Source organism: Xyrauchen texanus, chromosome 26 (assembly GCF_025860055.1).
Source record: "Xyrauchen texanus isolate HMW12.3.18 chromosome 26, RBS_HiC_50CHRs, whole genome shotgun sequence".
Taxonomy (NCBI): domain Eukaryota; kingdom Metazoa; phylum Chordata; class Actinopteri; order Cypriniformes; family Catostomidae; genus Xyrauchen; species Xyrauchen texanus.
The window spans coordinates 32,952,091-32,978,355 of NC_068301.1; the positions used below are offsets into that span (position 1 = coordinate 32,952,091).

The 26,265-nt window shown below is 43.2% G+C and overlaps 1 protein-coding gene across 1 annotated transcript; it reads left to right on the forward strand.

Annotated features, from left to right (window-relative positions):
• LOC127619525 (perforin-1-like) lies at positions 1-25,978 on the forward strand. Its single transcript, XM_052092368.1, has 4 exons — positions 1-9; positions 919-996; positions 24,071-24,597; positions 24,737-25,978. The coding sequence occupies exons 3-4, from the start codon at positions 24,074-24,076 to the stop codon at positions 25,941-25,943; spliced, it is 1,731 nt and encodes a 576-aa protein (XP_051948328.1). The 5' UTR covers positions 1-9; positions 919-996; positions 24,071-24,073; the 3' UTR covers positions 25,944-25,978.
• The last annotated feature ends 287 nt before the right edge of the window (positions 25,979-26,265 follow it).

Here is a 26,265-nt window from a genome sequence, read left to right on the forward strand (position 1 = left end):
GCTGTTGTGGTGAGTTTAAAGGATGATTTTAAAGATACTTATCTGTGAAAAATAATAGTGCTTTCAGCCAGCTTCTTGTGATTCAATAGACTGGTTTGTTATATTTGTATTCCGATCAGAGCGACTTCCACCTCCGCTTCAGTAATGGCTGTTTTAGCCGATTGCTGTGTAAATGCGAAGACACTACTGACTAATAATGTTATTTTTGTGTTACTTTATTTAATAGTTTCTTTTTAAAATGTACACGTATTATTAAGTTACAGTTCTATATTAATTTTATTATTATTAATAATAATTTTCATTTTTTTACAATATCCAACAGCATCTTACTGTCAGTGAAAAGGTGGAGGAATTGGATAATTAAAATTTATCATGAATGTATACTAGTGTGTGTATATAAAAAGTATACGTGGACACCTTTAAAGTGAACATATGAAAAATAACAATTATTTGTTACAATATATTTTTATTTTTTTTCTTCATGACCCCAGACACTGCTTTGTAGCATGGGACACAAAATATATTCGGAAATCTGTTAAAATTAATAAACTGTGGCCTATAGATTTATATAGACATTTGGTGGTATAAGTTTGGTTTAAGCATTTTAAACACCCATTTTCAAATAAAAATCTTCAATATAAAGTCGGCTACAAGTGATGGCTCAATATTCAGTTAAGGATATTGAAGCCTACCATATTCTCTGCACTAAAATAAGCATCATCGTGGGATCTTAGCTCAACACAGACCCTAATATGACTATAATCTGCCACCTAGTGATGAACTACTGCAATGATTTTATGAAACCTGGGGTTGTTTGTAATCTTAGAATAGCAGCATGATGATGATTATACTGTATCTCAGTAGTGCTCAGGAGGTAACTGATCCACAACAGCGTCTGTTGTGTTACTTGTTATCTAGGTTCCCAAAGAAGGGAAACCCTCACAGAACAACTTGGATTATCAACTCCCATCGCAGAGGCCCCATGGGAAAAGGCCAGTGAGTACTTCATCTATTTCTGCTCTAAACACTTCACCCCTGACTGCTTTGAACTCTCTGGAGTCACATCTGTATCTCATTTTTGTTAAAATGTTATTACTGTTTGCTTCTTTTTTAGGGCCCACTGAAAGTGCAGAGTCCCTATTGTTCTTCTAAGGATTATTATTATTTGGGCCCAAGTACTGAATTTGTGGAGGCCCTATTGTACTCCTATGGATTATTATTAGTATTTTTATCATTTTTCATGGTTTCGGGGGTTTTTGGGGCACTTAACATGCTCAAAAATTAATGGAATTGCAAACGTGTCAGAGTTGTTGGCCATTAGGGCTTGGCAAAAGTTCATACATGGGCGTGTAGAGGGGGCACTGTAGCACCACCTAGAATATGGTCATGTTCGGGGGGCTTTATAGCACATCCCTTTTGAGTTACAGTCACCAAACATTGTACATATATAGATCTCATCAAACAAGACAACTTTCGCACTGACAGTCATAAACTCCCCCCAGCAAGGGGATTTGTGTTACCAAATGTGGGCAAAATCATGCCAAGACATTGACAATGCAAAATTGCCATGGCGACACCATAAAGTAACATCACAGTATGGGCTGATCACATTTATGAGGCTATTATGGGTCACGGTCATAGCGTCACCAACTGACAGCAAGAAGTTTGTCACTTTTAACAGACTTTGAAATATCCCTCTTATGTTTACATGACTAGCTTCAAAATTCTTTAGAATAATGTCAAGACACTGCTGATGTAAAATTGTAAATGGATATTTGTTATCATAAATAATGTTGCCATGGCAATGCATTAATTGTTATTATTCCTTTCTTCCTATATTTGGGGTTTTTGAGGAACTTGTCATGCTTCAAATTTCATGAAATTTTACACACACACATCAGAATTGTCGCCAATAGGGCTGAGCAAAAGTTGCAGGGGAAGCTCTATAGCACCCTCTTTAAAATGGGCATGTTAGACAATCTCTGTAGCACCCCCATTTTCACCTACAGTCACCAAACTTGGTACATATATAGTTCTCATCAAGCTGGACAACTTTCTTAATTATAGTCATTAGATCCATGTGGCAGGGCAGAGGGCGTGGCTGAGTCGTGATACTACATACCCAGTAACTTATCAGGCTAATCAAGCCTTCGAGAGGGATAAGGCTGACTGCGGAGGATGGTGCGGGGGAGAGAGAGATCGTTTACGGACATGTCCGTCATAGAGATGTTTGTCTTTTGGTTAAGTTAATCAAAAGACCTTTCAACACTAAAATTGTCTTACAAAAGTTCAATTACTATATTGTTTTGTATGAATGAGTGCTCAGGATGGTTTTCACATCATTTTGTAGCAAAAACGTATCGGTTACCTAACGTAACCTCGGTTCTCTCTAGATGAGGGAACGAGTATTGCGTAAGCTAGCTTACGCTACGGGAAAGATTCATCTTTTCTGAGATATTGAAGCCAAAAAATTATCTTTAATTTTTGTATCCATTGTCAACGCAGTGCGGCAGCTGCAGACCTTGAGCGGGCTAGCTAGCGAGCTCATAGGTTGCTCTGCGGCAACTGCTGCAGCCTATAGACGAGCTTGGGCTGAACTCGCATCCAATGAGAGGCGTCCAGCGCTCACTGCAACAAAGCCCGCCAAAATGGGCGTGACTAGAGTGCATATAAGCGTAGTTCGTAGGCTGGAACCCTGGTTTTCATTGACTGAAGCGAAAAGTCGCTCATGGCGCGAAGCATGGTCGGCTACGCAATACTCGTTCCTCATCTAGAGAGAACCGAGGTTACGTTAGGTAACCGATACGTTCTCTTACGAGAGGTTCTCTCGTATTATGTAAGCTAGCTTACGCTACGGGAACCCATTGTCAACGCCGTGCTGCCAAGCATCCACTGTATGAGCCCCAGGGAATTAAGGGGGACCCGGGGAGCCCTTATGAGTGGGGAAATAATATTTGGCCGGCAAGAATGTGGGTCATTGATTGTGTAATACATAAGCACATAGTGGGAAGGGAATCGACAGAGCGGCGGTGCCGGTCTGTGTGGAATGTGTCCCATCAGTGCAGCTCACCAGGGGAGCTGTAGCGTATTAAACCGCTAGTAGTTTTGCCTGCAGAGCGGGCACTTCCATATTGTAAAATCTGACAAAGGTGGAGGGGGAAGTCCATCCCGCTGCCACACATATGTCGTGAATGGAAATCCCGCTGGACCATGCCCACGAGGATGCCATGCCTCTAGTGGAGTGAGCCCTAATGCCCAACGGGCATGGCAGGTCTTTTGACGTGTATGCAGCAGCAATAGCGTCCACTATCCATCTAGATAGTGTCTGTTTCGAGGCGGCGAGACCTTTGGTGCGCCCTCCGAACGAAACGAAAAGCTGCTCAGAGCGTCTGAAAGCGGCGGAGCACGCAGTATACAATCTCAGTGCTGGCAGCGCCGATAGGGAAATGACCTGTGCTCTGAAAGGAGTACCGATCACCTTGGGAACATAGCCGTGTCTAGGCTTTAAAATGACCTTGGAGTCACTTGGTCCAAACTCAAGACACGCAGCGCTGACAGACAGCGCGTGAAGGTCTCCCACACGTTTGACTGATGACAGGGCAGTCAGAAAAACGGTTTTGAGTGAAAGGTATTTCAAATCCACGGATTGAAGTGGTTCGAAAGGGGGGCTTTCATAGTTTCGAGAACTATAGAAAGATCCCAGATAGGAACCGATGGGGGCGCGGGGGTTCATCCTTCTAGCTCCCCTGAGGAAGCCGGATGACCAGCTCGCTTTTACCCCATGACTGGCCGTGCAGGGGTTCAGCTGAACGCCGCAACGGCCGCCACATACACTTTGAGCGTGGATGGGGATCTGCCCTTATCCAGCAGCTCTTGTAGAAATACGAGCAGCAACGACACCCCACATGTCCGTGGGTCCAGGTCTCGGTCGGTGCACCATTTTGAGAACACAGACCATTTTGACGCATAGAGTCTTCTCGTGGAAGGGGCTCTAGCGTGTATGATGGTGTTTATTACTCCTTCTGGCAGAGCGACGGGTAGTCATTGATCACCCACGCATGCAGCCTCAGCTCTGGGTGGGGATGCCAGATTGTGCCGCGAGCTTGAGAGGGAAATCTGCTCTCACTGGGATGGGCCACGGCGCTGTCAGTGACAGCTGCGTAAGCTCCGGGAACCATGTCTGATTCTCCCAACGTGGGGCTATGAGGAGCACCGAGTGACGCGCTTCCTGATCCTCTGCATTACCTGTGGCAATAGCGAGACGGGAGGGAAGGCGCAAAGCCGGGCGCCTGGGCCAGTCCTGGGCCAGCTGCCCTCGCCGAGAAAAATATTGGGCAGTGAGAGTTCTCTTTGGACGCAAAGAGGTCTATCTCCGCTCTGCCGAATAGGTGCCATAACGCCTGGACTGTTTGAGCGTGCAGGGACCATTCCCCTGGGGGAATATTGTCTCTGGACAGTCTGTCCGGGCCGCCGCTCAGGTGGCCTGGCACGCGCGTCGCCCTCAGCGAGCGCAGGTGGCACTGGGACCAACTCAGTATGCGTTTGGCCAGATGGAAGAGGTTCCTGGATCTGACACCGCCCTGACGGTTTAGGTAGGATACCACAGATCTGTTGTCCGAACGGACCAGGATGTGGTGACCCTGAATGACCGGGAGAAAGCGCACGCAGCGCGCATCGACCGCTATCATTTCCAGACAATTTATGTGAAGGAGCTTTTCCTGAACTGACCATAGGCCGAAAATCGGAGAGCCCTCGCGAGACCGCGCTCCAACCCGTGTTGGACGCCGCCTGTCGAGATGACTTTTCGGCGAGATACAGCTCCCATTGTCACTCCCCGCTGATACCATTCGGCCACTGTCCAGGGCTGCAGAGCTGAAATACAGGTCTGAGTCACCTTGATGGGCTGGCGGCCTGTGGCCCAAGCCCGGCGAGATGCGCTGGGTGTTTAGCCAATGCTGAAGCGGGCGATGTGCAGTAAACCCAGCTGAAGTACTGCTGCGGCTGAGGCCATGTAGCCTAGCACTCTCTGAAATTTCTTCAGAGGTGTGAGGCTGTTCATCTGAAATGACGCTGCTAGTCGCTGCACACGCGCGCGCTGTGTAGATAAGCGAGCCGCCATTGCCACTGAGTCTAGTTCTATTCCAAGGAAGGAAATTGCCTGACTGGGCTGTAGTGAGCTCTTGGTCCAATTGACTGCAAGGCCCAAACTGTTCAGATGACTGAGGAGAACTGTCCTGTGAGACAGAAGCTCCGTATGTGATTGTGCCAAAATCAGCCAATCGTCCAAATAGTTCAGAATTCGCGAAACCCTGACTCACGAGGGGTGTGAGCGCCGCGTCCATGCACTTCGTGAAAGTACGGGTGCTAAGGACAGGCCGAACGGAAGGACGGTGTATTGATAAACCTGGCCGTCGAGGCTGAATCTCAAGAATGGCCTGTGACGGGATTTATCTGAATCTGAAAGTATGCATTTTTCAGATCGAGAGAAATAAACCAGTCCCCTGGCGCATATGCGCGAGGAGTTTGCTGGTTGTAAGCATTTTGAACGGTCTTTTGCAAGCGCTTTGTTCAAAACCCTGAGATCTAATATTGGTCTGAGGCCGCCGTCTTTCTTGGGGACAAGAAAATAACGGCTGTAAAACCCCGACTCGCTCAGGGAGGCGGCACTCTCTATGGCCCTTTTGCACAGAAGGTTTGTTATTTCTGAACGAAGCATGCACGCTGCTTCCGTGTTCAAAGTAGTTTCGAGCCGCGCTCTGAAGCAAGGAGGACGGCGATCGAACTGTAGCAAATAGCCCTGTTTTATTGTGCTTAACACCCATTCGGATATCCCTGGAATATCTTCCCACGCTTTGAAGCGTAATGTTAGAGGGTGAATGGCCAAATCGCTCTGATTGCCGCACACAGCGCGCTGAACAGAATGTGTGAGCGCGCTTACTGTGCTTATGCTGGACTGCTCGCAGACAGCATGGACAGGCTGTTCTGTGAGTGACTTCCCGATTGAGGTGAATGGGGAAAGAGTCACATCTGTTAAGTGATGCGCAAGCATAGCCACGGGCACGGGACTTACATACAGAGAAGTGTTTGCTGGCCGTGTGACAGAGCGGGCAGAGAATGGGCGCGCGCACATATTCGTGAGCGCATTTATTGACTCTAACACTCGAGTGGTTCATAACCGCTTTTGAGTGTGCTCTGATGGGGACACGGAACGTGTAATGCTTGTGTGTAGAGGTGAACACATGATTGTGGGCACATTTTCTACACATAAGGCTGGTCGTGTGACAGAGCGGCCAGAGAATGGGCGCGCGCACGGATTCGTGGGTGCGTTCTCTCAGGTGTGTTCTCTCAGGTGTGAGTGTGCTCTGATAGGGACACGGGACGCAGGCAAGCGGGTAATATCACCGGCTTGTTGGCTGCTGAATCCACCACTGCAGTAGCCTGAGAGAAGGGGACTGACAGGGGCGTACGGGACTTACATACAGCTGGCCGTGTGACAGAGCCGGCAGAGGAGGGATGCGCGCACGGGCTCGTGGGCGCGTTTATTAACTCTAACACTCGAGCGGGTCGTAACCGCTTATGTGAGTGTGCTCTGATAGGGACATGGGATGTGTAATGCTTGTGTGTAGGGGTGAGCACTGGATTGTGGGCACATTTTCTACACATAAGGCATGTATACTCTTTACAAGATTTCTTTGGGTTGCCGTGAAAACGGCGTTTGACTGCAGGCAAACGGGTAGTATCACCGGCTTGTTGGCTGCTGAATCCACCACTGCAGTAGCCTGAGAGAAGGGGACTGACAGGGGGCGAAGCTTTGACGGTGGTCCGGCCATGGCGGGACTGAGCCGTCGTTTTCTCAACAACGCTAGGAGGACTTCGGTTGCTCAGGTTTCAGTACAATCTTAGGCCGAGGCCCGCAGGGGGGCGGCGGTCTGTGGCGGCTGTCTGAGCGCGATCGAGGGCGACCGCCCTGTCGACGCTGAGAAGTCTGGCTTGTTGAGCTGGGCGCTGTGAAGAGGCTCGTGCAGGAGGCTGGTCACTTGGGCGGCCTGCAGAGGAGCTAGCGCGACGAGGCAGAAAGAGATTCATGGCTTGGGCTTCGAGAAACGGTCAACAATGCCACTCACCGCGGAACCGAAGAGACCGGACAGAGAGAGCGGCGCGTAGTGCGTTCAGCTTCTCCCAAGTCGGTTAGTCAGATCTGAAACAGCCTCTGTCTGTAAGACGGCCATGGAATGCAGAGCAGATGTGGCTTGGCCGGCGGCGGTATAGGCGCGGCCAACACAGGCGGAAGTAGTTCTGCAGGCCTTAGACGGGAGCACCAGCTTAGACCGCCATCTCGCGGAGGGCGGGCAAAGGTCCGGTGTGAAGTCTGTTGGGAGCCTGCTCAGGGGGCGGTGACCACTCGAGCCCGAGGCGGTCGACGGCCTGTGTGAGGAGGCGCGTTAGTTCCCCTTCGACTCCGGCGCGGGTCCTGCTGGATTCCTGGGCCGAGGAGGAGGCGTGTGAGCCTGACCACTCCTCGCTGTCCGAAGCCATGATGGAACAGCCCTTATCCTCCGCTTCTTTGTCCGAGATGGCAGCAGAGCAGCTGCTCGGCGGCAACTGCGCGTCCCGGGTGGGCAGGGAGGGTGAAGGCGATGCTCGAGGGAGGGGCTCCGGCGAGGCAATCACTTCTACCACTGGTTCCGGCAGCCTTTGAGAGCGGCGTTTTTACTGCGCGGCTGAATGGAAGGCGGCGCGGCGGCTTCGGTCCTGAGCGCTTCGAGTCGAGCCCGCAGGGTTGAATATTGAATATGCCTTATTATTTACTGTTCGTGAACTAATAATTTAAGCAATAATTTAGCAGTTATTCTATACCATAGATATACATTGAAAATATTTTTTATTTGCCTTTATTACATTATTACATTATAAAATACAATTCAAAATAATGCTTACAATATAAGAAACTGGAGTAACACTAACACTGTTACTCTTATTATTTTGGGTATGTCTGGCCATTCTCGCACTGGTCCCAAGTCAGCTAAAAGAGTAAACACTTTCCTGACACTTTTTCTTATCCCTGGTACTCTGACATCGATTCACAGGCACAAAAACCTCTCCCATTTAAGCCTAGCCGTCCATTCGGTATTGACCTAGGTAGCGAGCGCCAGGCTGTGCGGTCAACCTCCAATATGATGTTGCGAGTAATTGACTTTTTCATGCTGTTTTTACTCCGGCTGTAGTTGCTGAGATATGCAGCTTTACAAACTGTCGAGGCTGGCAATGCTGGCTGTGGGACGGGCGAGGCTGGCAATGAAGGATCTGGGATGGACGATACTGGCAATGCAGGCTCTGCAACAGATAAGGCTGGCAACGTAGGTTCTGTGATGGACGACGCTTCCAGCTTATTGGCCGTGGCAGGCATGAGCGCTGGCTCATTGGCTGTGGCAGGCATGGGCTCTGACAATTTGTGAGGTAGGGTCTTCATGGCCCTACGCACGGCATCAGTGGCAGATCATTCAACTTGGAGACAGGGACCATGGAAGGCTTCGAGACAGGGGCCACGGGAGACTTGGAGTTGACACCACGTGGAGCAGACTCAGACGTGGTTGTGACATGGCGTGGAGCAGAGTCAGACTTGCATGCAACATGGTGTGGGAGGCTTGGAAGTCTGGTTCAGAGTGTGAACCGAGTGTGTCTAGTGTTAAGCTCACGTATTCCTCCCAAGTGTAATCTCCTGTCTCCTGCAAATCCCTCCACCTGTGAGCTAAGAGTCCGATCCGAAACAGTGATTTAAGGTGGGAATCAGCACATCCAGTGAAGCTGGCAATGAGGCTGAAACGATGGGATTATTCCCTTATGGGTAAATCCTCCTGGCTAAACTGGACGAACATAGCCACTAGATCCATTTGGTCAGTTGTTCTGTAATGTATGAAGGAAGTAACTAGAGCAGAATCTAAATGCAGCTTGAATTTAATAGAACAATAGACAAAGTACACAGGGTAAGTACTGGAAAACGGCAAGACTAGGAACTGGGAACTATAACAAACGTACATGAAACAGGATCAAAACACAACAACTGACAAAGACTGAACAGAAATCAGGGCATTACATACACAAGGAATAGGGAATGGAACACAGGCGAGAACAATTGGTTAAAGCTGACAGAGATGAGAGCAGTGCATTTTGGGAAGTGTAGTCCAGGGAAAACAGCAGACGGAGGATAAACACAAGGCAACACAACAGTAAATCATGAAGCTCACACAAACTGGGCAGAATAAATATACAAAATAAACAAAAAGTACCTGGTCAAACACATGAACAACCTTTTGAGCTGCTCTGCACCACTTACAACACTCTTTGTGAGAAACAAAATTTGCAATCAAAAATATAAAATAACCAACAAAACTTACATAAAAACATGACCATAATCTCAATGTCTTAAACACAAAAATTACAAAAACAGAGAGTAATCAATTAGATTAAAAATGTAACTAATTAACTGACCACACTTCACATGCGACCTACCTCTGTGAGTGTAAACTGGGAAGAAGCAGAGTGTGCAGACTCCCCAAGTCTACAGAATAAGAGGAATCATCATTGTCATGGTCATGACAAGTGGAATCACAAAACATACTATTTAATTATTTACCTGTTACACGTGTTCACAGCCACGAAGGCTGTTCTCCTGCCACTGAACACGGCCATGGAGGTTGTTTCCCTGTCTCTGCTGTGTTCACAGCCATGAAGGCAGTTCCCCTGCCACTGCCAGTGCCCATGACTGCACAGGTCATTTCTGTTCCTACCTGTGTTCACAGACACGAAGGCTGTTTCCCTGCTACTGCCAGTGCCCACGTCTATAGAGTCTGTTCTCCCATCATGGTCGGTACTCATGTCCTTGGAGGCTGTTCCACTGGTTCACTTCCAGTACTCAGACCAAGTAATTGCTGTGCGTGATTTGCCACTGTGTGCCCTGCAGTGATGTCATGTTCACGGCACTTTGCCAGGTTGTATGTTCGTCTGTGGAGGACCGTGATATCATCGTCCCTTGTCTATTTTGTCAAAGCGTGTTTATGTTTTGCCCTTATGTGTTTCAGGTGTCGCTGGCATGCTGAATCTGCATTTCCATGGGAACCCTGATTGTTTCCATGGATACACTGATCATTACAACATTTAGCTGCAACCGTCACCTGCCCGTGTTTGTTTCTCTTATTTAAATCCTGTCATGTACATGTGTCATGTCCGGTGTCTGAATATTGTGATGTACTGTGACCGTTACTGTTTGCCATGGTCTAACACTTCTCTTTTGTGTAGTTGTAGTTGGAGTGTATCCACTGGTTGCCTGTTAGTTGAGGTGCGTCTACCTGTCTGCTTGTATTCGCTCTCACCAGTTGGAGCCCAGTACTGTGGAAAAGGATTCCTCGGATATCTGCCCGTTTTTGGGACTTTCTTACTTGCTTTGAGTTTTGAAAAAGAACTGTTTAAGTTGTAAATAAATTCCAATTGAACTTTCCCTCTGCTTTTGGGTCCTGTCTTCCCCGTACCATGACAGACAGCCCCTCTCTGCAGGTACTGAGATTGTCGGGAGAAACTTATACACAGCTAGGTTCAAAGGCAGTGATTAAAGGGGTCATGACATGAGAAACCAAATTTGCCTTGATCTTTTGGTATATAAGAGGTCTTTGTATCATTAAAACGTCCTGCAAGTTTAATATTTTAAGACGTCCTCCCCATTCTAAACGAATCATTTATTTAATCAAGCTCAAAATACAGCTGGTTCTGGATTCATGGTTAGAAGTGACGTGTCGGTTAGAAGTGACGTAACAGCGTTTGCATATGACCGCCTCCAGCACAACATAACTACGCTTATAAGCGCCAAGACAACTACGCTCATTTCAGTATCGCCGTCGCCTCACAAGTGTTCAGTCGATGGACAGCGAGCTCTGACAGAGACTACTTGTGCACAGGAAAATTACGATGCCACACAGATGTGCTGTTCCTGGCTGTGGTCAAACAAAACCTCTGAATAAGCTGCCGAAAGATCCAGACGCCAGGGAAAAATGGATGCAGTTTATTTTTTGCGGATCTGACCCAGTCACGGCAGTGTTAACTTAAGCGTTTGTTCTGTACATTTTAAGGATGACTGTTTTGAGAACAAATCTCAATATGATGCTGGCTTTGCCAGAAAACTGTTGCTCAAAGATAAGTCCGTGCCGACTATTCTGGGAACAACGACGACGCAAACTGTAAGTAATCTATTTTAAACTTTAAACTACTTTTTAAAGCGCAGTTTCATTCATTATGAATAATCACAGTGTTTTTACTTAGTTTACTTGCATATTGTTCTGGCTGGGGCGTCAATAATTGATACATAGGCACTGACGTTAGCCAATCATAACAGTGGGCGTTAACACTGAAGTCTTAAATGGAAAACGCCCCCAAAACAGACTGTTTGAATCAGAGGATGAGAAACAGGGTGGGAAAAGGTCATAAATCACTAGATTTTAAAAGTTTTTCTTAAAAAAAAATATATATTAATACTATAATTGCACCTAAGGGAACATAATAATACAATAAAAAAAACCATGTCATGACCCCTTTAAGTATACTGTATGCAAATAATATTTGTTATATATATACAGTATGTTAAAAAGAAAAAGTGATAGCTATAAAGTGTGATAGCTTTTTTTTGTGACTGGACAAACCTGTCCATGAACCCAAGTTAATTATTGAAAAAAATTCTATATAGATCACAAATTCAGACTTTATAGCTCACATACTTAGTACACTTGCATGTATGTGTGTGTGTGTGTGTGTGTGTCTCACTCAATGTTAAATAATAGTAAATGCACAAATATTCAGTGTCTATCAGCTCTAATTCAGTGGCGTCTATCAAGCTATCTGCAATCATAAATGTCTTAAGTGTTTTGGGCTGTAAAAGATTACATGCATTTGCAGAGGTTATTTCTGTGGTAACTTCATGTTCTGATGCTCTGTTTCCCACTGAGCATAATTATAGAATTTCACACCTTAGGCAACACAAATGTTTTTCTCAGATGTGTTAAAATGACATTAGACCTAAATGCTTTATAATGATGCTGTGGTGCTTAAAAGGCTGATAGTATACAGTGAATACCTTACCATAATAATAATAATCATGATGATAATAATAATAATTAAAATAATAATAATAATGTTGTAATAAGCAATAAAATAATTGTATTACTTTGTGAGGTCGCAGGCAGGCTGTTGTGGTGAGTTTAAAGGACGATTTTAAAGACACTTATCTGTGAAAAATAATAGTGCTTTCAGCCAGCTTCTTGTGATTCAATAGACTGGTTTATTATATTTGTATTCCGATCAGAGCGACTTCCACCTCCGCTTCAGTAATGGCTGTTTTAGCCGATTGCCGTGTAAACACGAAGACACTACTGACTAATAAAGGTTTTTTTGTGTTACTTTATTTAATAGTTTCTTTTTAAAATGTAGACGTATTATAAACAATACTAAATTGCGAACAAATCTTTGATATATTGAACGGTGTTGCCATGGCGACACCATAAAATAACATCACAGTATGGGCTGATCACAGTTATGAGGCTATTATGGGTCACGGTCATAGCGTCACCAACTGACAGCAAGAAGTTTGTCACTTTAACAGACTTTGAAATATCCCTCTTATGTTTACATGACTAGCTTCAAAATTCTTTAGAATAATGTCAAGACACTGCTGATGTAAATTTGTCAAGGGATATTTGATATCTTAAATAGTGTTACCATAGCAATGCATTAAATGTCATTATTCCTTTTTATGTATATTCACATGTTTTTGTGGTACTTGTCATGCTTGAATTTTCATGATATTTTGCACACACATCAGAATTTTCAGCCAATAGGCCTAGGAATAAGTTAACACATGGGCGTGGCTGGGGACCTATATAGCACCACCTTTTGACAAAAGTGGTGGGGTCAGTTTCTTCTACAGTCACCAAGCTTGCTACATATATTGTTCTCATCAAGCCGGATAACTTTCAAAATTATAGTCATTAGCTCCGCCCAACAGGAAGTCATCCATTTTGGATTGAATGTGCTTTTTTTTTTTAATTGCTGGCCCTGAACTTTTGAATACTCCTCCTAGGGGATTCATGTTATTATCAACAAATTTAGGCAATATTATGCCAAGACATTGAAGATTCTAAATTGCACACAGATTTTTTTTTATTTTGAACGGTGACACCATGGCAAAGCAATAAATTTATGGCGAAAAATGGAAAACAGGAAGTGCCTTATTTCTTCTGTGTGCATTTTGAATGAAAATTCAGCTGTATGTTTGGTAATGGGGGCTGATAACATTGATGTGGCTATAATGGGTCACGGTCATAGCGCCACCAACTGGCATTAGGAAATGTGTCCCTTTGAAATAGCCCACTTGTGTTTACATTAATTGCTTTTTTATTTAGAAGAATGTCAAGACACTGCTGATGTAAATTTGTAAATGGATATTTGTTATCATAAATAATGTTGCCGTGGCAATGCATTAATTGTTATTATTCCTTTCTTCCTATATTTGGGCTTTGTGAGGAACTTGTCATGCTTCAAATTTCATGAAATTTTACACACACACACATCAGAATTGTCGGCCAATAGGGCTGAGCAAAAGTTGCAGGGGAAGCTCTATAGCACCCTCTTTGAAATGGGCATGTTAGACAATCTCTGTAGCACCCCCATTTTCACCTACAGTCACCAAACATGGTACATATATAGTTCTCATCAAGCTGGACAACTTTCTTAATTATTGTCATTAGGTCCATTTGGCAGGGCAGAGGGCGTGGCTGAGTCGTGATTCTACATACCCAGTAACTTATCAGGCTAATCAACCCTTCGAGAGGGATAAGGCTGACTGCGGAGGATGGTGCGGGGGAGAGAGAGATCGTTTACGGACATGTCCGTCGTGTGTGTGTGTTTGTCTTTTGGTTCAGTTAATTATTAAAATATTGTTTATATTGCCAGGCCAGTTCTCGCCTACTCCTTTCCATTGAACTGCTTTACAGTCCACCAACAGGAAGTCTGCCATTTAGATTTTTTTAATATTGCAGTCTCTGAACTTTTAAATACTCCTCCCAGGTGATTCATGAGACCACCACATTTAGACAACATTATAACATTTTTTAACAGATTTTGATATATCAAACTGTGTTGCCATGACAAGGCATTCAATTAATGATGAAAAATTAGATACAGAATGTGTATCATATCTTCTGTTTGCAATCTGTGATTAAAATAAAAATGTATATACATATTTAGTCTTGGGGCTAATCACAGGGACTATTTTGGGTCACGGTCATAACGTCACCGCTTCGCAAAATTGCGAAGGGATTTTTTATATATCGAAAGTTGTTGCCATGGCGAAGCGACAAAATAAATTGAATAAGGAAAAGTTTCATATCTTCTGCGTGCAGAAAATTAAAAACATAAAAATTGAGCAAATTTTTAGTCCTTGCAGGCTGATCACATTAATGTGAATATTGTGTGGCACGGTCGTAGCGCTACCAACTGGCGGAAGGAAGTTTGTTACTTTTAACAAATGTTGAAAAATACCTATAATGTTCGCCTGAATTGCTTAAAAAAATACAGATTAATGTCAAGGCATTGCACATTTTAAATTCTGAAGGGTTTCTTGATATCTTAAATACTGTTGGCATGGCAATGCATTAAATGCCATGATTCCTTTTTGTGCATATTCACATGTTTTGAGGTTTTAAGCATAATTGAATTTTAAAGTTTAATGTTAATAAACATATTTATTACATTTTATACAAATAAAATATAGTAAAAATATCAACTGAAATGTAAAAATACAAGAAAACCCATGTCTAATCCACTGTCTATTAATTCTCTGACTGGCAATTTCAAGAAATGTCCAGTAGAGGGCATCCAAGCTCCATTGTTGAATGATTCCCAACAGTTCGGAGTCTGAGTCCAGAATGGGCGGGACTGAGTTCAAGAGTTGGTTGAGGTATTTTGCAGTCGAATCTCATAAAAAAAAATCCAAACAATGTGTCCCCACTCAATATATACATCAACTGAGGTGCGGATGCAATCTTTATTAATGAAAACATATTATTTTATATGGACGGATTAGAACCTTTAACCCTTTCCATCCGGAGCGCTCAAATTTGGGAACAATTATTCCCATGGTTCCTGTCTCAGTTTCTTCGCCGTCCAATCACCGATTTTATTTCTGAAAACTGCCAGATACCCGTGACAAAATAAACTAAAGCCACATATGATTTGTTAATTACATCTGCTTGCATATGACAGGCAGCTAGCCTCTATTTTTAAGCAAATTTCTGTGAAACTTGTTAAATAAACATTAGCTAGCAATACTATGTACACTTTCAGCTACATATCAATAACTTTTTTTTGCCAATGTTGTTGTTGTGAAAAATCCACCTGAAGTAATGTGAGGCAGAGAGCAGATGCTGTTCAGACATTTTTTTAAGCTGATTTTTAAACTGTCTGAATGCCCGGATGCTTGCTTTATGTTCCACCTCTGTTCGTGGTGGCACAAGAATATTAATACTGAAGAAACATCACCTGACACTCAAAATGAAGCTGTAGAACAAGAGCGAAAAGCACTTTGTAATTATTTTGGATTCATTGCATATTGCACCCCTCGCTTTGAACGTAGATGTTAAATACACTGCACATGAGCAACACGACTGTTGTGGCAAAAAAATTATTAACCAACCATTATCACTGCGTAAGAGACACTCTAAAATTATTAACAAAATTAAATTATTTATTCTTGCAAGAAGGACCCAGTCATTACACAGGAGTTAATCTGTGCCATGAGTGAGACAGAGAAAGGGCGGGCTGACTTGTATTTTATACTCTTTTATCCCAAGGTTTCTTAACAAAAGCAGATCCTTCCCCTCTGCATTCCTCAGATACAGAGGCATTCCCTTGCAATGACTATCACTGATCAATGAGTATCAAAATTTCTACAACAACGACAAAACTAAAATGATCCCATTCTAATCAAGGCACAGACGCGGTGAAAATAATTTATTTATTATGCTGATTAGACAGCTTTGTTTTTAATGAGAGCATTCGTGAGAGAGCAGAACATTGTGTGGAGTGTCAGTGCGCTTACGTCGAAATGCAGATCTCAAACATTGTAACCTGAAGTGAGAGACAGCAGGGCCCTATTTTAACGATCTGAAACGCAAGTATCAAGCGCGAAGCGCAAGTAACTTTATGGGCGGGTCTTGGGCACTGTTGCTATTTTACCGGCGGGATAAATGACTCTTGCGCCCGACACAAGTTTAAAAGGGGTTGGTCTGAAATAGCTTCATTATTCATAGTTGTGGTTTGGGTGTAACGTAAAATAAACCAATCAGAGCGTCATCCAACATACCCTTTAAGAGCAGGTGCGCATGTTGCATGGCGGATTGTTATTATTATGGCGGATTTACCAGGCACGCGCCAGGAGCGGTTCACAGCCGAGGAGACCGACGTTCTTGTCAGGGCAGTGAAAGATAGAGAAGTGACGTTGTATGGGGATGGGAGAAACTCACCCAAATCAGTCGGTTAAACAGGCGTGGGAGGAAACACAATTGTTTCATCAGCTGGCATCCCCAGGACATCGCACCAGTGCCGCAAGCGCTACAACGATATCAGAAGATGGGGGAAGTCCAAGCTTGCTAGCAACAATCGGACACGCCGTATAATGGGAGGTGGATCTGCCTCTACTCAGGACCTGACGCCAGCAGAGGACATTGCCGCGTCCACCCTCACCGCTGAAATCGTTGAAGGGTTTGGGGGCTTTCAAATCGGCACCCAACCAGAAATGCAAGCAGTCCAACCCCAAGGTACACTTACAAATCAAGTTCACATACATTAAGGTTTATTATGAAAATATTTTAATTGTTATTTACATGAAATAAATGTAACCCAGCCACACAATAAATAAAAACATTATAATGCAGCTTCGCAGGAAGACCCTGGCCTCGCGAGCCGTGCGCACGGGTTTGACATGCTGGAGCAGGAGCTGTCCGGGATGCAGCAAAGTATGGTTGCCCGTCTTGACCGGATGGCGATGTTGCTGCCGCCTCTCGGGCGCATCTCCTCAAGTTTGGAGAGGATTGCTGCAGCCATGGAGCGTGGCCCTTCAAACACACCACCTGCTCCTGCTGTGCCTCTTCCTCCTCCTGTTGTACCCCTTCCTCCTTGCCCCACTCCATCTCCGTCCACCCGTTCCACCAGGAGCACATCACGCAATGCCACTCCCGGACCCTCAAGTGTCCAATCCCGCCGTGGCGCGCGTCGCATTACTATCAGAGGAGGGAAAAATAATTAAATTTATTCTGTTTAAATCTTTTCAACCTAATTTTCCATTTGTATTTTTTTCATTTTGACAAATGTAAATAAAGAAATGTCACAAATAAATACTTTCGGATGTTTTGGACTCGTTCTCGCTGAATCACGAATATATGCATGGTTATATTTTTGAAATGTAGTCGAACATTAGGCCGAGATTAATTTGCTTTACCTCACTATAGATGACGCAGCAGCTCTTCTGCCAAATAAGCTCTCCTGTCCCCTGCTGCTGCTGGGGCATTTGGGTTAAGTGGCATCGGCACGTGCAGTTCACCATCACGTCTCCTTAAGTCCTCTAATGTTTCCTCATCTATGTCAACAACACAACTTTGATTTATGGAAATGTTGTGTAAAACAACATTTCACAAACACAACACAACATGCACAACACAAACACAAACACAACATGCCACAAAGAATGCTGCAACTTTTTGAGGACTGTACTGTAAAGTGCCTCCTGACCTATCCAAACACCTGAAGCACATTTTCAGTATGCCGAACGTTCGTTCAATTACACAGCGTGTTTGTGTGTGTTTTCGATTAAACCGTATTTCACTCATTGTTGCTGGCATCAAAAATGGTGTCATCAGCCATGTCTTTAACGGATACCCGTTGTCCCCTAATAGCCACCCATCCAACGGGGGATTCCCCTCGAAGATGGCAGGAATGGCAGAGTTTGCTAGTATAAATGAGTTGTGGCTCGAGCCTGGATAATTCGCAAAGACATGGGTGATTTTACTATTAGCATCGCAAATGACTTGTATGTTGATTGAATAGGTTCCCTTGCGGTTGACGTATACAAGTGCGTTTTCTGATGGGGCACGTAGCTGCACATGGGTGCAGTCTATAACACCAAGAAAACGCATGCTTCGCTCTTTCCTGGCTGTCAGGTGTGACGGGGAATTGGATGTATTCCCCAGCATGTCGGACTAGACATGATGTAACTGCATGTATAGCCGAACTTATGGCAGATTGTGAAATGCCTCCAATGGAGCTAAGGGGGTGCTGGAACGACCCAGATGCATAGAAATGCAATGCTGCTGTAACTCTCACTGCAACGGGGCAGGCATAGGGACAGGGTGCAGGAGATGGCAGATGTCTGTCACAGCCTGGCGGGTCAGGCGTAACTTACGCATACATTCCTCCTTACTGAGGGAGAGATAGGTCTGTCTGGGCTGGTAGACTCTCTCCCTACGGCGTCTAATTCTCTGTCCCAAGACATACTCCATTTCACTGTGCAATAGAAAAAAATATGAGAAAGTTCAACTTAACTGGTAAGTTAAAGAGTAAGGTTTTTAATGTACTTCAGATTTTTTATTTTCCTGGTTCTTGATATGTATATGTCAGATGTCCTTATATACATATGTGTCTTGCCAATACTGGGCAAACAGGTCTGATCCGTCATTACTACAATTAGCCTGAAAAATTTGGGTAAATCTGTAAGCTAGATTTAGGCCTACATTTTTTTACATCTTCATGGACACCACAATGATTTCCCTCATGTGTTAATATTTTTCCTTGTTATAATGTATGATTTGCAAAAATAAAAACTGCTGCATCTGTGTTGATGAGAGAATCAAAGTGTATGCGTGTTGTGCACCCGCTACGTTATGGCCAAGCATGCGCGCTTAAAATAGCATTATGAACAACGAGCAACGCGTCACTGACTTTAGACTAGGTTTTTTTCTGGTCAGTGGCGGAATTGTTTTCTGGAATTGCAAAATAGCACTAGGGAATGTTTGCGCCGAAACACGCCTCCTTTTTGCGCCGACCCGCCCAGGGAGCGTAAGTTCATTTCCTAGTTTACCGATGTGCGTCTGTGGAGGGAAAAGCCCGCTTTGCACGGGTGCAAAATAGGAATGATACATGCGTCAGTGTACAAAGTAATTTGCGCCGGGTGCAAGATAGGGCCCAGCAGTCTTTATAATGGGAGCATTTGTCGTGTTGCTCGATTTCTGTGTACAATTTATTAAAAATGTAATAAAGTTTTGTCATGTAAATAAGAAGGCCAATGTGAATTTGATTTGTACAAAATAGCAATAAAGTAACTCGGCTAAACTGTTCTAAGTGTGTTTTGGAAGTGTAGCCAACATAAAGAATATGGCATGAATAGCATATGTCAGGAATCACCGTCATTGTTATCGTGTCTGCTCTAATAAGACCCATTTGCCAAACAGCTGGTATTGGTAGATTTAACATTTTCACGAATCTAGCAAACTCTGAAAGCAAATTACTGTTTTTAATTTCCAAAGTGCAACCACTGAGGTCAATGGCCACTTACATGAACAATATCACCATTGAAGATCTAACGGGATGAATGTTCCCCTGTCTCTCCATAAAAGGTCTTACTGAACAGAGTAACTTGGTCAATTTAAATCGGCTGTTAATAAGTTTGAATATTGAATATGCCTTATTATTTACTGTTCGTGAACTAATAATTTAAGCAATAATTTAGCAATAATTAAATGCATTCTATACAATAGATATACATTTAAAATATTTTTTATTTGCCTTTATTACATTATTACATTATAAAATACAATACAAAATAATGCTTACAATATAAGAAACTGGAGTAACACTAACACTGTTACTCTTATTATTTTGGGTATGTCTGGCCATTCTCGCACTAGTCCCAAGTCAGCTAAAAGAGTAAACACTTTCCTGACACTTTTTCTTATCCCTGGTACTCTGACATCGATTCACAGGCACAAAAACCTCTCCCATTTAAGCCTAGCCGTCCATTCGGTATTGACCTAGGTAGCGAGCGCCAGGCTGTGCGGTCAACCTCCAATATGATGTTGCGAGTAATTGACTTTTTCATGCTGTTTTTACTCAGGCTGTAGTTGCTGAGATATGCAGCTTTACAAACTGTCGAGGCTGGCATTGCTGGCTGTGGGACGGGCGAGGCTGGCAATGAAGGATCTGGGATGGACGATACTGGCAATGGAGGCTCTGCAACAGATAGGGCTGGCAACGTAGGTTCTGTGATGGACGACGCTTCCAGCTTATTGGCCGTGGCAGGCATGAGCGCTGGCTCATTGGCTGTGGCAGGCATGGGCTCTGACAATTTGCGAGGTAGGGTCTTCATGGCCCTATGCACGGCATCAGTGGCAGATCATTCAACTTGGAGACAGGGACCGTGGAAGGCTTCGAGACAGGGGCCACGGGAGACTTGGAGTTGACACCGCGTGGAGCAGACTGAGAATTGGCTATGACATGACGTGCACCAGATTCAGACGTGGTTGTGACATGGCGTGGAGCAGAGTCAGACTTGCATGCGACATGGTGTGGGAGGCTTGGAAGCCTGGTTCAGAGATTAGGATCCTCTGAACCGAGTGTGTCTAGTGTTAAGCTCACGTATTCCTCCCAAGTGTAATCTCCTGTCTCCTGCAAATCCCTCCACCTGTGAGCTAAGAGTCCGATCCGAAACAGTGATTTAAGGTGGGAATCAGCAAATCCAGTGAAGCTGGCAATGAGGCTGAAATGATGGGAGTATTCCCTTATGGGTAAATCCTCCTGGATAAACTGGACGAACATAGCCACTAGATCCATTTGGTCAGTTTTTCTGTAATGTTTGAAGGAAGTAATGAGAGCAGAATCTAAATGCAGCTTGAATTTAATAGACAAATCGACAAAGCACAAAACAGGGTAAGTACTGGAAAACGGCAAGACTAGGAACTGGGAACTATAACAAACGTACATGAAACAGGATCAAAACACAACAACTGACAAAGACTGAACAGAAATCAGGGCATTATATACACAAGGACTAGGGAATGGGACACAGGTGAGAACAATTGGTAGAAGCTGACAGAGATGAGGGCAGTGCATTTTGGGAAGTGTAGTCCAGGGAAAATAGAAGACAGAGGATAAACGGCAACACAACAGTAAATCGTGAAGCTCACACAAACTGGGCAGAATAAATATACAAAATAAACAAAAAGTACCTGGTCAAACACATGAACAACCTTTTGAGTTGCTCTGCACCACTTACAACACTCTTTGTGAGAAACAAAATTTGCAATCAAAAATATAAAATAACCAACAAAACTTACATAAAAACATGACCATAATCTCAATGTCTTAAACACAAAAATTACAAAAACAGAGAGTAATCAATTAGATTAAAAACGTAACTAATTAATTGACCACACTTCACATGCGACCTACCTCTGTGAGTGTAAACTGGGAAGAAGCAGAGTGTGCAGACTCCCCAAGTCTACAGAATAAGAGGAATCATCATTGTCATGGTCATGACAAGTGGAATCACAAAACATACTATTTAATTATTTACCTGTTACACATGTGTTCACAGCCACGAAGGCTGTTCTCCTGCCACTGCCCACGACCATGGAATTTGTTTCCCTGTCTCTGCTGTGTTCACAGCCATGAAGGCAGTTCCCCTGCCACTGCCAGTGCCCATGACTGCACAGGTCATTTCTGTTCCTACCTGTGTTCACAGCCACGAAGGCTGTTCTCCTGCCACTGCCCACGACCATGGAGGTTGTTTCCCTGTCCCTGCCTGTGTTCACAACCATGAAGGCAGTTCCCCTGCCACTGCCATTGCCCATGACTGCACAGGTCGTTTCTGTTCCTACCTGTGTTCACAGACACGAAGGCTGTTTCCCTGCCACTGCCAGTGCCCACATCTATGGAGGCTGTTCTCCCATCACGGCCGGTACTCATGTCCTTGGAGGCTGTTCCACTGGTTCACTTCCAGTACTCACAGACCAAGTAATTGCTGTGCGTGATTTGCCACTGTGTGCCCTGCAGTGATGTCATGTTCACGGCACTTTGCCAGGTTGTATGTTCGTCTGTGGAGGACCGTGATATCATCGTCCCTTGCCTATTTTGTCAAACCGTGTTTATTTTTTGCCCTTATGTGTTTCAGGTGTCGCTGGCATGCTGAATCTGCTGCTTCCATGTGTATCCATGGGAACCCTGATTGTTTCCATGGATACACTGATCATTACAACATTTAGCTGCAACCGTCACCTGCCCGTGTTTGTTTCTCTTATTTAAATCCTGTCATGTACATGTGTCATGTCCGGTGTCTGAATATTGTGATGTACTGTGACTGTTACTGTTTGCCATGGTCTAACACTTCTCTTTTGTGTAGTTGTAGTTGGAGTGTATCCACTAGTTGCCTGTTAGTTGAGGTGCGTCTACCTGTCTGCTTGTATTCGCTCTCACCAGTTGGAGCCCAGTACTGTGGAAAAGGATTCCTCGGATATCTGCCCGTTTTTTGGGACTTTCTTACTTGCTTTGAGTTTTGAAAAAGAACTGTTTAAGTTGTAAATAAATTCCAATTGAACTTTCCCTCTGCTTTTGGGTCCTGTCTTCCCCGTACCATGACAGGCAGCCCCTCTCTGCAGGTACTGAGATTGTCGGGAGAAACTTATACACAGCTAGGTTCAAAGACAGTGATTTAGTATACTGTATGCAAATAATATTTGTGAGCCCTTCACAAGTTAAAAAGAAAAAGTGATAGCTATAAAGTGTGATAGCTTTTTTTGTGACTGGACAAACCTGTCCATGAACCCAAGTTAATTATTGAAAAAAATTCTATATAGATCACAAATTCAGACTTTATAGCTCACATACTTAGTACACTTGTATGTATGTGTGTGTGTGTGTGTGTGTGTGTGTGTGTGTGTGTGAGTGTGTATTTATCACTTTGTGGGGACCAAATGTCCCCATAAGGATAGTAAAACCCGAAATTTTTGACCTTGTGGGGACATTTTGTCGGTCCCCATGAGGAAAACAGCTTATAAATCATACTAAATTATGTTTTTTGAAAATGTAAAAATGCAGAAAGTTTTCTGTGAGGGTTAGGTTTAGGGGTAGGGTTAGGTTTAGGGGATAGAATATAAAGTTTGTACAGTATAAAAACCATTATGTCTATGGAAAGTCCCCATAAAACATGGAAACACAACATGTGTGTGTGTGTGTGTGTGTGTGTGTGTGTGTGTGTGTGTGTCTCACTCAATGTTAAATAATAGTAAATGCACAAATATTCAGTATCTGTCAGCTCTAATTCAGTGGCATCTATCAAGCTATCTGCAATCATAAATGTCTTAAGTGTTTTGGGCTGTAAAAGATTACATGCATTTGCAGAGGTTATTTCTGTAGTAACTTCATGTTCTGATGCTCTGTTTCCCACTGAGCATAATTATAGAATTTCACACCTTAGGCAACACAAATGTTTTTCTCAGATGTGTTAAAATGACATTAGACCTAAATGCTTTATAATGATGCTGTAGTGCTTAAACGGCTGATAGTATACAGTGAATACCTTACCATAATAATAATAATCATGATGATGATAATAATAATAAAATAAAAATAATAATAACAATAATAATAATAATGAAATAATAAGCAATAAAATATCAGAGAGAGATTGGGATGACTTGAACACAGACCAGTGACACCCACATCCACCAACACCTGTATAAAACTAGGTTAGAGTGACAAAATGACTCATTTATGATCATCTCGGCTGTATTTAAAGGTAAGACTCAAAAGATTTCTGAATGTAATTGTGAAACTCAAAATATAAACCATATTATTATATTTATTTAGAAACCATTTGTTTTTGCACTTACATAAAAATAATCCTATTGATATAAAAATATTTTTAACTGACATCAGATTTGACCCCAATAATGACTTTGACATAATAGCTCTTTTTAATTTACAGACAATGGGGCAGATGCGGGCTCACCTTATTGTTTTCTGGGCAAGCCATTTGTTTCTCCTGACAGTTTGTGGAGAGGATGAATTAGGCACATCAAAACAGTGTGAAGATGCTCCATTTGTTCCAGGACACAATCTTGCTGGAGAGGGATTTGATGTTGTGACCATGGAGCGAAAAGGTTCTTACGTGATCAACACAGAAAAATGGGATCTGGGAAATGGCACTTGTAAATTGTGCACAAACCCGTACTTGGAGGGAGTAAAACAGAAGTTACCAGCTGCTGTTGTGTTCTGGAGGTCTTTGCCAAAGTGTTCAATGAAAGTCTCCAGTAAGATCTTTGAATCAAGTGAATCACTGGTCAATGATTCATCATCAGCTCTCTCGGTCAGCTGGAAAGTTGGTTTAGATGTGAAAGCTGCTGGAGCTGCAGTTGGAAGCACCCATTCCAGGGAAGCAAAATTTGCAATGACAAAATCAAAAGAAGACAAATACAGTTTCACCAAACATGAAGTTGGATGTCACTTTTACGGGTGAGAAAGCTGAGGTCTTGTTTCTCACTAATAAATGTATAATGACAATGAAATGAAATACAAACTTTATTTGTAAATTAGGATCTCTCTGATTTCTTTCATCTCACTGAATGCAAACATGTTTCCTGTTTCTTTGCAGATATGGTTTATCTCAAAATCCACCTCTTCATCACGAGTTTCTTGAAGCAGTCAAATCACTCCCTTCATCTTACGATCCAAACGCTTACCGCAGCCTGATCAACACATTTGGCACTCACTATATTGAACAAGTTAAGTTAGGGGGGGGAATGAAAGCCATAACAGCCATTAAATCCTGTCAGGCAACAATTAGTGGGCTTACAGACACTGCAGTGAAAGACTGTTTGGACGTGGAAGCCTCGGCTTCTTACTCCTTAGTAACTGTGAAGGCAGAGACACATTTTTGTCAAGAAATGAAAAAGAAAATGGGCAGCAATGAAAAGTTTAGCAGCATGTTTAACGAACGACAGACAGAGATTATTGGAGGGAACATAAATGGAGAAGATCTGCTTTTTTCTGGTTCATCACACCCAAATTCCCTTAAAACCTGGCTTGAGTCTTTGAAGACCATTCCCGACATAGTGCACTACTCTCTCAAACCCCTCCACTTTTTGCTCAGTGGTGAAAACCCTGCCCAGAAAGGACTTAAGAAAGCTGTGGAAGAATACATAATAGAAAATGCCCTTATGAAGGTTTGCTCAGAATCTTGCCAGATTGGCAGGAAATGCAGTGCAAGAGACCGATGTGCTTGTGTTTGTGATAGTAGTGATATTATAAAGTCTAACTGCTGTCCAACTGCAAAAGGACTTGCAACCCTGAATGTCTACAAACTCATGGCTGAAGGTCTATATGGAGATGTATTTTCTGCAACAGATGGGTTTGTATTAGTCAAATTTGGCACACAGGAAATGCGCACTCAGATTATTGATGATGATAACAATCCACATTGGCCTGAAACATTTGATTTTGGTCCTATTAAGATCACCATGGCAAATAAACTAACATTCGAAGTATATGATGCAGACAGCATCTGGAACAATGATTTACTTGGTACTTGCTCTTTTGACCTTAGAAGTGGAGTTGTGACAGAAGCCTGTGTCTTTAAATATGGCACCTTCTTTTTTACCTATGAAGTGAAATGTGCTCCCAGTCTAGAGGGCCCTCAGTGTAATGAATACAAGGGTTCTCCAATGGCTGCGCCTCTTGCTGACATTTACAGCTCAAGAAATGGTATTCTGGTTAAAGATCTGTGGAGGCTTGAATTAGCTCAAAATAACTCAAACAAGCTAAGCTTCAAGAGCACTGATGGAAAGCAGGCGGAGCTGTGATTTGCATTTCAGATCATACCAAAATAATCATAATCAACCCCAGCTTCATTTTAATTAGCTAATATACATATATATATATATATATATATATATATATATATATATATATATATATATATATATATATAAAATAACTCTTGCTTCTATTTCTTTTTCAAGTGCATGTTGTATTTTTAACTTAATAAAGCATTCACAAAGGCAGACTTTTGTCATTTCTTTCATTTTCCTGGAAAGAGATGTTTAGCCAGAGTTTAAAGATAGTAGTCTATAGGAAATATTATTAAAAAATTATTTTACTTTTAAAATTACAGTACTTTTGTTT